General features: G+C 36.0%; 1 protein-coding gene across 6 annotated transcripts in view; it reads left to right on the forward strand.

Annotated features, from left to right (window-relative positions):
- UVRAG (UV radiation resistance associated) overlaps positions 1-16,440 on the forward strand; it is a 313,421-nt gene that overhangs the window by 26,936 nt on the left and 270,045 nt on the right. For 5 of the 6 annotated variants that reach the window (XR_013362269.1, XR_013362268.1, XM_077867104.1 and 2 more), the window contains exons 2-3: positions 4,237-4,354; positions 12,716-12,750. Coding sequence is in view for 4 of the 6 variants with exons in the window: in XM_077867104.1 (XP_077723230.1) it covers positions 4,237-4,354; positions 12,716-12,750 (153 nt within the window). In the remaining 2 variants the exon portion in view is untranslated. Of the gene's footprint in view, positions 1-3,939; positions 3,964-4,236; positions 4,355-12,715; positions 12,751-16,440 lie in introns of those variants that run through there. The other variant, XM_077867102.1, reaches the window with a different exon arrangement.

Genomic DNA, 16,440 nt, shown 5'->3' on the forward strand with positions numbered 1-16,440 from the left:
TTTGCTGCCTAAACTACTGTTGAAGAATGATGCATGGAGAACATTTCATAATCATAACTAACCCTATTTCCATATTAGGTAAAATTACATACTGTTTTTCAAGTATAGATCTTGGGGAACTATGAATAAGAGAGGATCCTTTATGTCACTCTGGTTTCCTCAATACTTCTTGGGTTATAGGGTTAATAATTTGGGTGAAGGTAGATAATATATCCTAAAACTGGTGGTAAGTTTTGGTATTGCCATTATATTTTGGACTAGGTTAGTTGATTTACACTTTTTCTTATTTATTTAAAATTTGTTTTGAGCATGTAAGACACTTATATGGTACAGAAGTCAAAACTATATAAACAAGTAGCAGAGAAGTCTTACTTATTCCCTCCAGCTTGTTCTCACCCCCATAGGTAATCATTTTTTATGAGTTTCTTACTTAACCTTCCAGTGTTTCTTTTTAATTGCATAAAGTCTTAGGGAAAGAAGAGAAAGAGAGGAGGTGGGAGATTAAAGTGAATGGTGGAAATGGAGAAGAGTTTTCTTAAGTAGTACTTGTGAAATGTCTTATTGGCACTCTTTTTGTCCTGGTTACACACTTCCTAACTCTGAAAAAGGCAGTAACTTTTAAGAAAAACCTTATTTTTGCAGTAATTTTAAATTTACAGAAAAGTTGCAAAAATGTACAGAGAATTCCTTCATTCAGTTTCCCCTAATGTCACCATCTTACCTTACCATTTTTCATGTGTCAGAACTGAAAAGTAACATTGGCACACTATTATTAATTAAACTTCGTTTTATTACAGTTTAGCATTTTTTAAAAATGAAAAGCAGTTTTATGATTAAAGAGGAAGCCAAGACAAAGGGCAAAAGAGGGATCATGTATACATTTACTGCCTTTCACCAAGATTACATCAATAATTTACCTGCACAGAGCTGATATCCTTTGTCCTTCTAGTTGCTGAGAGTGCCTTGTATTTTAATTCATCATGGTGTAATGAAAATAGTTACCCTAATGCTTTTGAAATAAATAAAATAGTGGAAAGGGCAAAAAGTTGTATAGCTCAAAGTCCGTGCTTTAAGTATAGTTGGTTAATTTGTGGAGGAGGAGTTTGTTTTGTTTTGTTTTGTTTTGGTAAACCTTCCTATGAAATGCCCTCATGTGGTGATCTCTGTTTTGCTCATGTTAGTGAAAGGAAACATGGAAACAGTAGTGATACGTTGGTAATCTACCTGGATGAATGTTTGTAGACTCCCTCCATTGCTAATTTTAGAATCCTAGAGCTTGGAATCAGAAGGTGTCTTGGAGCTGATTGTGCTAACTTCCAAAATACTGGAAAGATTTCTTCAACAGTATCTGCTCATCAATTATAGATTATATCTCTGTCCAACTCTTGTGTATTGTTTTGTAAGGCAGTCTGTTCCATTATTATTATATTTGTCATAAAATTATTTTCTTGAGTTGAAGGATAGATCATTACTCACTCTGTTCTCTGTGGCAATAGGGGAGAACCAGATCGTATCAATTATGTGTGTGTGTGTATAGGAGATCAAAGTGTGTGATATATATCCACATATATTGGTATAATCCTTTTTCTTTCCTGCCTTCTTTTTTTTTAATTTTTATTTATTTATGATAGTCACAGAGAGAGAGAGAGAGAGAGAGAGAGGCAGAGACACAGGCAGAGAGAGAAGCAGGCTCCATGCACCGGGAGCCCGACGTGGGATTCGATCCCGGGTCTCCAGGATCGCGCCCTGGGCTAAAGGCAGGCGCCAAACCGCTGCGCCACCCAGGGATCCCTTTCCTGCCTTCTTTTGAGCTATACTACTCATTTATTATTTACTATTTTATGTAGGAATGTTGGGAGATGTAGGTTATGTAGGAATGTTGGGATAAAGAGATAAATAATGAGTAAAACCTCACATCATGGAGTTATGAGGATTAAATAAGATCATATGTACAAAGTGTTTAGCACAGTGCATGGCATATTATGGTAAGCATTTAATAAGTGCTGACAGTGTAGTGATGATAATAGCCTCTATCATCAAGTCATTTCCTCCTAGATTAATAGGGAAGATAACTAATCAACTAATAAGAATAGGTTAAATGAAATAAGTGCTATAGGAGAGATAGAAGCAAAGTTCTTATTTGTTCAGTTTTTATTTTATTTTATCTTTTTAAAGATTTTATTTATTTATTCATAGAGAGAGAGAGAGAGAGAGAGAGAGCGAGAGAGGCAGAGACACAGGCAGAGGGAGAAGCAGGCACCATACAGAGAGCCTGATGTGGGACTCTATCCAGGGTCTCCAGGATCACGCCCTGGGCTGCAGGCGGCACTAAACCGCTGCGCCACCGGGGCTGCCCCTTTGTTCAGTTTTTAAAAGACTAATTTCAATTAGGGACAAAAGAAGGAGAAGTGTTCTCTCAAACTTTGAAGTAGAAATAGGTTCTCCTCTAAGAGAATGGTATTCTAGATTGAGGGGCTAGCATTAACAAAAGCTTGGGGCTAGGAACATGCATGATCTTTTTCATGGAACCTTAAGCATTCATGTGTGACTGAGGGTTTGGGTATGTGGAAGATCTAGTGAGAAATAAAGATAGGATGCAGAGAGGTCAGATTATACAGAGCTTTGAAAGCAATAGGGCAAGTATACTTTATTCTAGAGACTGGGGAATATTTTCAGGTCTCTGAACAGAGGACCAAAATTGCAATCTTACAGCAAAATAGATGTGATTATTGTTTATAGGGTAATTAAAAATCTTGATTGAGAGAGCTAATGAAAAATATATAGAAGGAATGGTAGTTGCTGAAATCCAGAGTATGAAATGGAAACCATTGACAGATCATATAAAAGAGTCTTTTAGAATAAGCCCTAAGAACTTTTTAAAGATTTTATTTATTTGAGAACAAGCAAGCAAGCAAGAGAGTACGATTAAGGGGGAGGAGCAGCCCTCTGCCTGTGTCTCTGCCTCTCTCTCTCTCTCTCTGTGACTATCATAAATAAATAAAATTAAAAAAAAAAAAAAAAAGGGGGAGGAGCAGAGGGAGAGGGAGAGGGAGAAGCGGACTCCCTACCTAGCACAGAGCTTGACCCCAGGCTCTATCCCTGGGCCCTGAAATCATGACCCAAGCTGAGGCAGGCGCTTAATCGACCAAGCCACCCAGGCACCTTAGCCCTGTGAACTTTTTGTAAATATATTTGGGCCTTTTCATACTTAAAAGTATTACACAAATTTATTAGATAATAGACTCTTTCAAAGAATCTTAATCTCAAGATTGAGAGAAAGGATTAGGTTGCTGTGCTCATGGAAAGAAAGAACTGTACTTTCCCAGCTGACTGCATATGTAATTGAAGATGGACTTACCTCAGTAGATTGGGCTGTCTTTCAGTCTGAAAGGGGATCTTTAAGCATATTTTAAAACTGAGCACTTGATTTTTTAAGTCTGAAAATAATTATCTGATGCTGGGAACTAGCCTTTGGGAATGAATCTAATGTGCACAGGCTTGAGCATTGCCAACATCTACTGTTTTTGATATGCTTTTATTTGGTTATCTGTTATCTTGTATTTTTGTTGATTTTTACTGTTGCTTATGGAGCATTTACCTTTTCAGCACTTGGGACTCCAAAAGATCTGTGCATCTTAGTTGGAGAAGTTGTTGGAAAGGAGGCCTGAACAGGAAAGAGAGATTGGTTGGCTAATGGTCAGGTGAAGATTTAATTTAAGCTCATAACAGTTGGGTTATTGGCTGGCTCGAGTGACTAGTGAATTATATTTGGCTTGGCATCTTTTCCTGGTTGTACAGAGGATCTGGCATCTAGACTACACTAGCAACAGGGGTGTATGTATGTAAAAACTCCTTGTGTGTAGGTATGAGATGGACTTACATGTCTGCTAGTATTCTTCAGAAGGGAAGAAAGCAAATGGCTACTTAGTTTATGTTCCAGGAAATACTAATGCTATGGTACAGGTATATAGTACTTACATAACATTTATGCTCTTCAACAATACTTCATATCTGTTGTCATTTCATGTTCACAACAAACTTGTAAATGAGATTGGGCAGGTATAATTCCTATTTGATAGGGGATGCTGAGGCATAAATAAGACTGGGTTCAGGTTACTGGCTCAATAAATTAATAATTGGGACAAATTTCTATGTTTTATTTTTGGATCTTAACTTTCAGAAAATTTTATAGGAGGGAAAGCTGAATGTGTCCTTCTTTTTTGTGATTTTTTTTAGCGACGTCTTAGACACCTTCGGAACATTGCTGCCCGGAACATTGTTAATAGAAATGGCCATCAGCTCCTTGATACCTACTTCACGCTTCACTTGTGTAATACTGAAAAGATATATAAAGGTAATGGAATCTGTGGACTTACCCACAGACTGTTATATCTCATTTTTAGTTTTTTGTAACACAAGTGAGTATCAGTGCCTCTAGCTTTGCTATTATTACTTTTTGGAAAGTTAAACTGTCTTGCTGTCCAAAAATATTTCATGAGCAGTTGTTACATATATATAAAAGAAACATGGCTTTTGGATTGTTCTTAAATTGGTAAATTTATCGTTTATTTATGAATGTTAGCTGTTAATGCTTTTATTCTGGTAGCTATCATAAAATAGATTATATGAATCCTAATTATGAATGTTAGCTGTTAATGCTTTTATTCTGGTAGCTATCATAAAATAGATTGTATGAATCCTGTGTACAGTATTAATTTTATTTTCTTTAAAACATAGTCTTAAAAATATTATGGTAAAAAATATGGCAAAATTGGAACTAGTTTATGTCTTCTCATATCTGTAATTCCTTGTATATATACAGAGTTATTATTTATAGAAGAATGACGTGGTTTCCCTGAATTCATTTGCACGTATTGTACTGTGGACTGCTCCATAAGTGGCAGTTCTGAGAGTAGAACAAATAAATATCTGATTCTAAATCACAATCATCTTTTGAATACATATTGAATGAAAGGCACTTGGTTATAATCAGTTGACCTGTGTTGGGTTGTATTAGGGAACAAAACATGGTATATAGCAGAAATATTGAATAAAAATTGAAAATACTTAGATAGTAGTAGGTCTAGCTCAGCCATTTACTAGCCGTGTGATACTGGACAAAAATCATGGCTTTTTGAACCTCACTTTTCCCATTTCTAAAGTGGAGATAATGATGCTTTATGAAGTTGGCAAGACAGATTTTTTTGAGGAACAACTGAGATAAAGTGATAACGCTTGGTAAGATGTGATTGAAGATCTATTTATATTAACAAAAAGTGGTATTATTTTAATTAGAGTTACTAAGGTTATTTGAATTTTGCTGTGGCAAAGATGAAAAAATCAAATGATATTTTATTTTTTTTATTTATTTATTTTTTTTAAAGATTTATTTATTTATTCATGATAGACATAGAGAGAGAGAAAGAGGCAGAGACACAGGAGGAGGGAGAAGCAGGCTCCATGCACCGGGAGCCTGACGTGGGATTCGATCCCGGGTCTCCAGGATCGCGCCCTGGGCCAAAGGCAGGCGCCAAACCGCTGCGCCACCCAGGGATCCCGCAAATGATATTTTATATTTTTGTTTTTAATCACTTTTTTAAGTAAAGATTTTATTTATTTGAGAGAGAGAAAGAGAGAGAGAGAAAGAAAGAACATAAGCAGGGGAAGGGGTAAAGGGAAAGGGAGAAACAGACTTGCTGCTGAGCAGAGAGCCAGATGCGGGGCTGAACCCTGGGATCCTGAGATTATGACCTGAGCTGAAGGCAGACGCTTAGCCAACTGAGCCACCTAGGCGTCCGTAGTTTTAATTACTTTTAAAGACCATTATTAAAGTAGTAGTTATATAATACCTTTTTTGTTTTTTAATTTCAATGAGCATATGCTCATTAAAAGATTCAGTCAGGAATTATATGGGGTAGAACCCCCAACATAATGTAAATTGCATTAAAAACTTTTTTTAAGGATGAAAAAAAGGATTCTAAATTCTGCATTTTCATATAATTTTATTTCATTCTTATTTTTCATTGTAACCATTGCGTATTTTTAAAATACTGTATTAATTTGAATGATTAATCCTAGCTACTACAAATACTGCAAATCTCAGTGGCATAACATAATAAATCTTTTACACTAAGTCCAGTGCAGGTATTCTTATTAGGCATAGTCTTGGCAGCTGTCCTCTAAGCAGTGACTCAGGTATCCAGGCTCCTTCTATTTTGGAATGCTACTATTATCAATACATGACTTTTGGCATGGCAAAAGAGAAAGATTATTTGAGGAGAATTTTTTAATGGAAATGGCCTACATCAATTCTATCACATTCCATTGGCCATAAATCAGTAGTGTCATCCTTTTTAGATGAAAAGAGGACTGGAATATGTTTTCTTCCTATGTTCCAGAAGGAAAATGAAACAGTTGGGTCACTGTTTGTCCTAAGGTATAAGCATTTTTGCAAACTTAATATATTTGGTCTATTGCTCACTAATTGGTTTTATCATTAGCAATCTATGACAATGCCAGAGTGTTTTGTTTTATTTTTTTAGGTTAAAAAAGATTTTTATGTAAGTAATCTCTATACCCAATATGGGGCTTGAAACTACAGCCCCAAGATCAAGAGTCACATGCTCTACCGACTGAACTAGCCAGGTGCCCCATGCCAGAGCAGTAAAACATTTTTTTTTTTAAAGAATTATTTACCCAACTTAGAGTTGAAGAGGGGGGCAGAGGGTGAGGGAGAGGAGCAGACTTACTGCTGAGTGTGGAGCCCCATGGGGGCTTGATCCCATGACCCCGAGGCCATGACCTAAGTCGAAACCAAGAGTTGGATGCTTGAACTAGTGAGCCACCCGGGGAACCCCGAGTATTTCAAATTTTTGGTAATTTTCTATATGATCAATCCTTGATTATTTTTATAAAACTTCTATGTTCTTGTTCCAGTGTTCTCTTTGATGACAATAATTAACATAGTACTTAGCACATTTTAGGTATTTGGTAATTTGTAATATTAACAATTGAAGTAGTTTATAAGAAGAGAGTAGTTGGTTGATGACCATCTTGTAAAAAGTTTTTTTAGAGATATATGATGGAAACAAAGTGACTTTTCTGGTTTGCTTTTTGTTATTTTCTAGCTCAGACTATACCTTGAGTTTAGAAATTATCATAGACTGCTTCTTAAAATTCTCGTGATGAAAAATGATCATTCATACAATTTGGAAGTAGCTGGTGTAGACCACAGAGAAGCACAGTCTCTTCCAGTGGTGTTGCATCTGTCTCTAAGTGGCAAGCCCCTTGGCTAGGGCATTTAGTTCCTCTTGTGAGCTTTGGTTAATTTATCTCTAAAATGAGAGAACTGATGGTTTCTGAGACCTATTTCTACTCCACATGTCATGGTTGAATGGAGTCTGTGGTCTTCTTTTGGGCCCACATATTGGGCTTTATAACTTTTGACTATCTTAGGAAGAGTGAGGAAGCTCTTTGCTTAGTAAGCCTGGTTAATCCAATTTATCCTGTTGAACCTTTGATGACAAACACGATATTCATTTCATGATCATTACGTGGCCTTGGTGTAGGATGATCATGATAGAGGACCATCTGGCTCTTCTCACAAAGCCACCTGTACCACCTGTTAATTGGCATCATTTTTTAGTTTTAAAAGAAAGTTGTTGTTGTTTTTCTAAGATTTTATTTATTTATTCATGAGAGACACAGAGAGAAAGGCAGAGACATAGGCAGAGGGAGTGGGGAGCCTGATGCGGGACTCGATCCCAGGACTCCAGGATCATGACCTGAGCCAAAGGCAGAGAGGTTCAATCACTGAGCCACCCAGGTGCCCCTAAAAAGTTTTTTTTTTAATTGGACGAATATTTGAAATACTGATCTCGAAATTATTCTTTTATTTTGGCTGAATTAACAGCAGATCCCAGGAAGTTATGTGTGAGATTTTTTGACTTTTGACATCTTCTGGTGCTCTTAGCACATTGCCTACTTGTTAGGTAGTTCAAATCAAAGCTATCATACCCTCAGAGAACAAAGCCTTGTGTTAATGGATGAAGAACTAGGTTCTAATCTTGGTTCTCTCTTAAACTTGGAATTTTCATAAAACCAAGTTTGTTCTTCAGTCATAGTTTTTCTTTACCCATGAAATGTGATTGCCTGTCCTCTCCTGGAATGCCAACCAGCTCTTTTGAATACATCAGAAGATGAACTCCATATAATCCATAAAATTTTAGGTTACTGCCCTTGGAATGATGCTTGGCACATATTAAGCCCTTATATATTTTTTTCATTTAATTTTTTTCATAGCTAATGTAGTCATGGTTCAAAATATATATAAAGGTTTAAAATCTTTCACCTGTCTCATCTCCCTAGTTTTTTACCCTACCCTAATAACCACTGTTCTACATTTCCTGTTTCTCTTTTCTGACTTCTTTATGCAAATGCGAGTAAAAAATAGTACCAAACTATATATATTTCTGTGCCTTGCATTTTTCACCTAAAATGTCTTAGATGTTTTTCCATAGAAAGCTTCCCTAAGTTTTTAGAGCTTCTCCAATTTTTTTTTCCCTGCATAATTTTGCATTGAATAGATGTACCATAATGTATTTCACTGGCTTCTCTTGGTAGGTATTGGGGTTGTTATGCTTTGAATAACTTCATAAGTACATTATTTTGTATGAGTGCTAGTATAACTGTGGGGTAAATTTCCAGGAAGTGGAAGTACAAAGGATATGTACACTTACAGTTTTGGTAGATATTGCAAAATTGTCTTCTCACTTGCCAGGTGTGAGCACCTTTTCCCCCACAGGCTCACCGACAGACTGCAATCAAACTTTTTTTTTTTTTTTGTATGCAATCAAACTTTTGAATTTTTGCCAATCTGATAGGTGAAAATACTTTTATAGTATAGTTTAAGTTTGTATTTTTTCTTTTATGAGTGAGGTTGAGGTACTAAAAAAGCATTTGTTGAATGACTGGAATGCTGCATAACAACCAAAACATGCCATTGAAGCCAGGTTCTGTAATCTGTGATTGCTTTGTTTTTCTAGGTCTTACTTAGCATGGATAGAGAAGCATTTGTATCTTTTTAATGGTCCCTTTCATGTAGAAATAGGTCTTGGGTGGTTATCTCCGAAAATTTACTTGACAAATAGTTTGGCTTAAATTGAATTAATAAAAATTAGTACAACTATGTTAATAAAAATTACAGTTTATAAAGTGTTTTTAATTCACTATTTTTGTTTTAAAGATTTTATTTATTTATTTGTGAGAGACACACAGAGAGAGGCAGAGATATACACAGAGGGAGAGGGAGAAGCAGGCTTCCCATGGGGAGCCCAATGTGGGACCTGATCCCAGGACTCCAGGATTATGCCCTGAGCCAAAGGCAGATACTCAACCACTGAGCCACCCAGGTGTCTCTTAGTTCACTATTTCATTTGAACCTTAAAATACCCCTGTTATTTTCCATGTTTCATTATTCTTTTAAAGGTAAACTGTGTGACCCAAAAGGTTAACTGATCATCCAGGGTGAAGGTCATAGGTAGATTGGGGACCGGAACTATTTTTTGACTCTAAATTCTCCTACATTCACTATATTATAGTTTGTATCATGCTGCTAATTTTATTGACAATATGTAACAGAATTGTGAACAGGGTAGGCCCATGTTTAACATGTTAGAAAGTGCCTCAGACTCCATGATTTCATGTATGGCTTTTTTTTTTTTAAGATTTTATTTATTTATTCATGAAAGACACAGAGCGAGAGAGAGAGAGAGGTGGGCAGAGACACAGGCAGAGGGAGAAGCGGGCTCCATGCAGGGAGCTTGATGCAGAACTCGATCCCAGGACTCCAGGATTATGCCCTGGGCCGAAGGCAGGCGCTAAGCTGCTGAGCCACCCAGGGATCCCCATGTATGGCTTTTTTGTGGATCTTTTTCCATTTAAATTAGCAACTCTGTTTTGAAGGTCTAATGAAGAAAGCAGATTGTTTAGTTTCATTTATACATACAATGATTCAGTCAGCAAAGTTTTATTTTTATTTTTTATTTATTTATTATTTATTATTTATTTATTTATTTATTTATTTACTTATTTATTTATTTATTTATTTTGATAGTCACACAGAGAGAGAGAGAGAGAGAGAGGCAGAGACACAGGCAGAGGGAGAAGCAGGCTTCATGCACCGGGAGCCCGACGTGGGATTTGATCCCGGGTCTCCAGGATCGCGCCCTGGGCCAAAGGCAGGCGCCCAACCCGCTGTGCCACCCAGGGATCCCTCAGCAAAGTTTTAGAAGAAATAATGATACTAGTCATCGTAGAGCTGAAGCTATATATTTTGGGAACTGTTTAATTTAGACACTTTGCAGATTAAACTGAGGACTTCTTTCTTTCTAAAGAAAAGAAGAATATTTTTTCCATCGATTTTAAAGTTATACATGCTTGTAAGAAATTCAAACGATATAAAAATATATTTTGTATAAATTGAAAGTACTTTGAAATAAAAAACATTTTTAACCCTTTTAGGTTTCTTACCCCTAAAAATAAACGTGGCACATATAAATTAGAACACACACATGCATGCACACATATGCCTATACACACAAACATGTATACCTACACACAAACATTTTTATAGTTAATTTATGGTTGAAGTAATTGGTTAATCATTTGGGAAGAAATGAAAAAAATAATACTTAAGATTACCAGTGTAGGGAAAACAGGTATTTTCATAAGTGGAATTATAAATTGGTATAATACTTTTAGAAAACAATATGGTGATATCTACCAAATTCAAACTGTATTTTTCCTTTTGTCTTGCATTTTACTTCTAAATGTTTATCTTATAGATTCAAGTATATCTCTAAATGATTATTTATAACATTACTTGAAATATCTCTAAATGATTATTTATCTAGGATATATATCTCTAAATGATTATTTATAACATTACTTGAAATATATAAAAATTAGCAGTAACCTAAATGTTTATCAGAAGGGTTCTTTTCAAAACAATTAGAATATCCCTTTTCTTATTTAAAATATTTTTTCTAAATAGAAAAATAGGAAACTGCCAAGCAGAAAATAAAAGTTAGCAGCCTAATCCTACCACCTAAGATAAACATTATTAGCATAGTTATGAAAATTTGGATCCTGTTATAAATTCTTAGAACGTTAATTTAATACATTGTGACTGTCTCTCTACAAAATAAAATAATTATCCTTATTTATTTTTTTTTAAGAGAGACACACATAGAGTTTGTTTACCAAGAAATACTTTAACCTAAAGAGTTTGCCTGTAAGAGTTTTATGTTTAGGCCTACTCTTTGTTTTTTTGCCTATTCCTAAGTTTCAGTTGTTAGTGGACTTCTTTCACATGTTTCACTATATTTGAGTTTCATCTATACCATTACATACTTAATATATATTTTTAAGTTCATTATTTTTAATTTTTTAAAACAGATTTACTTAGAGTGAGCAGGGGAGAGGCAGAGAGAAAAGAATCTCAAGCAGAATCCCTGCTGAGCATGGAGCCCAATATGGGGCTTGATCTCATGACCCTAATAAGTTCATGACCTGAGCTGAAATCAACAGTTGGATGCTCAGCCAACTGAGCCATCCAGGTGCCCCTTAAATTCATTATTTTTAAACTTATGTCTAAGTAAAATTGTTCATTCAATTAAAAAGTATTTATTGAATGTCTCCTCTGTGCCAGGAATGGTTTTATGTGCTGAGGAGATAGCAGTTGTACAAAACAAATGCTATTGTTATTTCAGAGCTTAAAATTAAGGGTTGATAAATATATGAGACATAAATTTAAATATATAAGAAAAAAATAAAATGTGTCCGTGATCACCTAAAATCATCTCAAATACCAGTGGCCCATGCATCACACCTGGGAAATTTGTCTTAGAGCAACAGAAGGATACGAAGGTCTTTTGTAGGCTCTGCAGAGACAGAGCCTTTTCTTTTTTTTATGTCACCTGTTTTATTTTATTTTTTTTGTCACCTATTTTATTTTATTTTATTTTTTATTTTTATTATCTTTTTTTTATGTCACCTGTTTTATTTTCCTTAGTCATGATGGTGACTTCAGCAGGGTCAGAAGAGGCACTGCACCTCTGCTGCATTTCTCTCTTTTTATTGTCTTTAGGTTTTGTAACATTTACAATATAAATGAAGATTTGTAGAATCATGAAATTTTAATGCTTACAGAGGGCCTTTGCTTACTAGTCTAATTCTTTAAGTTGTCTAATGAAAAATGGGCCTAAGGAAATGAAAGGAACAGAATGCTAATGATAGTAGAACTACAATTAAGGTAACCTAGTTGCTAGATCAGTGTCCATTCCATAGTACTACAAAGGATAATCATTAGAGATGTTTGAGATAAATAGAGCATATGGAATCAGTTTTTATAGAGTGGCAGTAAGATAGGAGAGAAGAAAGTCTAATTTTTTAAGAGCTCAAGTTTGAATCTGGGATAAAATATACTAAATTAAATCTTAACAGGTTTTGACCTTTCTTTATTAATGTTTTCCCTTTAAGGCTCTTTTATTTAGTTTTTATTTTATTATTTTGCAGATAAAGATATAGAGAAAATAGATCCCTTGAAAATCTTTTAAATGTTTTACTAGAATATATGTTAAAAATTTTATAGGATTAAGAGTTAATGAGCTTATTTTCTTTCATATCACTTATTGTTTTTTTTCTTCTTTTCCAGAATTTTATAGAAGTGAAGTGATTAAGAATTCCTTGGTAAGTTTGCTTTCTGACAGGTACACTTGACTAAGCCTATAACTCTTGTTTCAGAATATGCTGAGACATAAGTTCAAGTTCAGTTTTGGTATTATGATACTTCTACATTTAAACCTTCTGCTTAGTTATTGCTTAAAATTTCATTGATTTGTTCATTGCTGTATCTCTTTTTTTTTTTTTTTTGCTGTATCTCTTATACTTAGAACATGCCTGGCACATAGTAGGTGCTTGATAAATATTTGCTGAATGAACTGATATCTTCTCTGTTAAAAACTTCAGTGTTTTTTTCAATTCATATTCTATAATTCTGTTCTATTCACTATAGGATTTTGTTTTTAACTATTTGATTTACCAAACATAATACATGATGTCTTTGTTCAGATAAATTTCTTAAGAATTTCATGTCTACAACTATCGTATAGGATCTTCCCACTTATTTTTTGGTGGTGGCACTGCTAAGTTAGAAAGTTGGAAGTCTCCTTCTTTTGGTAATGTACACGAGATATTTGCATAAATGGCTCAGTTTATTGGGCCATGTTGATAAAAAAAAGGACTTTATGGTAATTAAAATATCCTTTTAGTGGTCAAGGCTGTATTGGAAAAAGTGGCCTCTGTCCACTTTTTCAACCTCATCTCTTAATATTTTTCCTTATTCATTGTGTTCCAGGCATACCTCATCTTTTCAGTGCTTCAAACATGCCGAGCTTGTCTTCTTTCTTATGTCTAGAATACTTGTTTCCCCAGCTCTTCATTTGGCTAAAGATGTCTTTGAGGTCTCAGTTATAGAACTTTGGCTTGGCCTTCTGTGACTATTCCATTGAAAGTGACTCCCTTTCTCCTAGTCACTCTTTTTTTTATGTCACCTGTTTTATTTTCCTTAGAGTATTCATCACTCTTAGAAACTGTTGTTCACTCATTTGTGTTGATTATCTGTCTCTTACCTAGTAGAAATGAGTTCCATGAGAACAGGGACCTTGTCTAGAGTCTAGAATAGTATAGATGCTTAGTAAATGGATATCAGTGATGTGTTATGTTTATAGAATCCTTTTATATATATGTTCCATTTTGATCCTTAGAACAGCCTGTGAGGAGATGAGGTAGACCTTAAGAAACTGATATTCAGAGAGGCCCAACAACTTTGGCAGTCAGATAACTGTAGGACCAGATCCCAAGTCCAGACCTGTCTTCAGGTCTCTGCTACCCTTTCCTTCTTTATTAAGCTGCCTTCCAAATGCCTCTAAAATAGCATAATAAATTTGGATCCTATGCCAGGCAGTTTTCTTGAGCCCATCTCCGAGGATCTCTAATCAACCAGAACAGCTCTTATTTATTCTGCATATATTAAATGGCATATGAAATGACTAGCACAATGCCTGACACACAGTGGCTAATGAGTCAGTATTTGTTTCTCTTCCTCTCCTGGCTCAGGTGAAAATAGAAGTGTCCTACAGACCAGGGAGAGCTGGGGAGGAGTGGGTGGTTGAAGGGGCAGGTAGAATAGAATTTTACCTTGATTTATTATGCCCCCCCCTTTTTAAAAAGATTTTATTTATTTATTCATGAGAGAGAGAGAGAGAGAGAGAGAGGGGCAGAGACACAGGCCGAGGGAGAAGCAGGCCCCATGCAGGGAGCCCGACATGGGACTTGATCCCGTGTCTCCAGGATCACGCCCTGGGCTGACGGTGGTGTTAAACCGCTGATCCACCCGGGGCAGCCCTCTGCCCCCTTTTGGATAGTCAAAGCTCTAGCTGGGAATGGTTTTAGAAAATCCTGTTACTTTTTCATCTGGCTTTGTGTCATAGTGGACCCTTTGCTAATCGTGCTACTTCAGTGTATTGTTCTACATTATTGTATTGTATTTATTTGCTATTCACTTGACTGTCAAGTTCATATTTCTAAACAGCATCTCTTTGAAGATGCTCATCTCTTAATTCTTCAGCTCTTTTCAGTTCCTATCTTCCATTGCTTCTGAAATGTTTATGAGGTTGTGATATCTTTATGTCTGGTGTACTTAGGTTGAATAAATAAATGTTTTATAAAAATATTGTAGAATGGATTTCAGACAAGGGAGAGATTTGGGCAAAAGACTTCTAAGGTCCTTTTAGCTGGCAGTTTGTCCTACAGTTATTTCCTGGGGATTCCACTTGCAGTATTTGCATCCATTGTGATTGTTCATGAACATTTCCTCTCTCAAAGTAGCTGAAAGCTTTTGGAGGTCAAGAGACCACTTGAATATCTTTATGTGCCTCTAGCTCCCAGTGTACTTCTTGGGAGCTGTTGGATAAATGTTGATTTGTTGATGTTACCTTTTAAGGATATTCTTTGAGGTTATGATATTTCCGGCAAGGATTGTCTTTTCTTTCTTATAGCTTAGTACAGGTTTGATAAACTGCAATTCATTTCTTCTTTTCTCTTGGAAAGGACTCTTCCTTCTTTGTTTTTTGCTAAATCATTGTGACTGGTTCAGATTGATGGGCATTGAACACCACAGGAGTTAACAACCTCAAAGAATATGCTGGAGATGGCACATTGTTGTCACCCGCTTGCTGTTCTGAAGAACCACAGATGAGCAAAATTTGTTGGTGTTTTTCCCTGTTTAGGAGTTGGTGATTCTTAAGCCATTATGATATTTGGTGAATAGAGTCAGTGATTTAAATGCTCTCATTCCTCCTGGTTACCCATTTAGTGCTTGGCAGGTAGAAGATGCTCATGTTTCTTAATGAATGGATTCCTCCATAAATATGTTTATTGACTGGCTTCTAAGTTATATCCTGAATGCCTAATCCTCAGTTAGCTATTAAAAATTAGGCAAAGTAATGCTTCATTTATTTCTAGCTGAAGCTTTGGGTATATTTTCACTCTGGTGAACTAAGTTAGACTCTGGTGAGCTTGTGAGTTTCTTCTTTTACTCTTACAACTTTAAGGCTTCAACTGTTTTCCCTGTGTTTGTATTTTTAGCTTGGTCCCAGACCAGAGTGGCTGGTTTTGCCATTGTGATGTCAAAGGAAACATGGAAAATGGACACAGGTTAAAAAGAATGTTTTCGCCCAAAGATTAAACTGTCCTTACGTACCTATTCCATGCATCTTTCTAACTCTTGAGCACCTCAGATTGGTGCTGCAGTGCTGCCAGTGTTCTATGCTCTGCCCAGTACATTTGCCACTGGCCACATATGGCTACTGAGCGTTTGTAATGTGGTTAAGTAATACCGGGGAACTAATGTTTTAATTTTACTTAATTTTAATTTAAATAGCCACAAGTGGGGATGCCTCAGTGGCTCAGTGGTTGAGCGTCTGCCTTTGGCTCAGAGCATGATCCCAGGGTCCTGGGATCGAGTTCCGTATTGGCTCCCCACAGGGAGCTTGCTTCTCCCTCTGCCTGTGTCTCTGCCTCTCTCTATGTCTCTCATGAATAAATAAATAACATCTTAAAAAAAAAAAAGCCACAAGTGGCTAATAGATATTGTATTGAACAGCACAGTTCTGGACTTTTCTGAAGAGCTTTCTTATAATCTGTAACATCAGCAGAAGAGATTTCCATTTTCCTGTGCTTTGAAAAAACATAACTTTGGGGGTGGCTCGGTGGCTCAGTGGGTTAAGGGACTGGCTCCTGATTTTGGTTCAGGTTGTAAGTTTGACCTCTTTGTCATGTTCCATGGTCAGTGTGGAATCTGCTTGAGATTCTCTCTGT

The sequence above is a fragment of the Canis aureus genome, chromosome 23, assembly GCF_053574225.1.
Source record: "Canis aureus isolate CA01 chromosome 23, VMU_Caureus_v.1.0, whole genome shotgun sequence".
NCBI classification, from domain to species: Eukaryota; Metazoa; Chordata; class Mammalia; order Carnivora; family Canidae; genus Canis; species Canis aureus.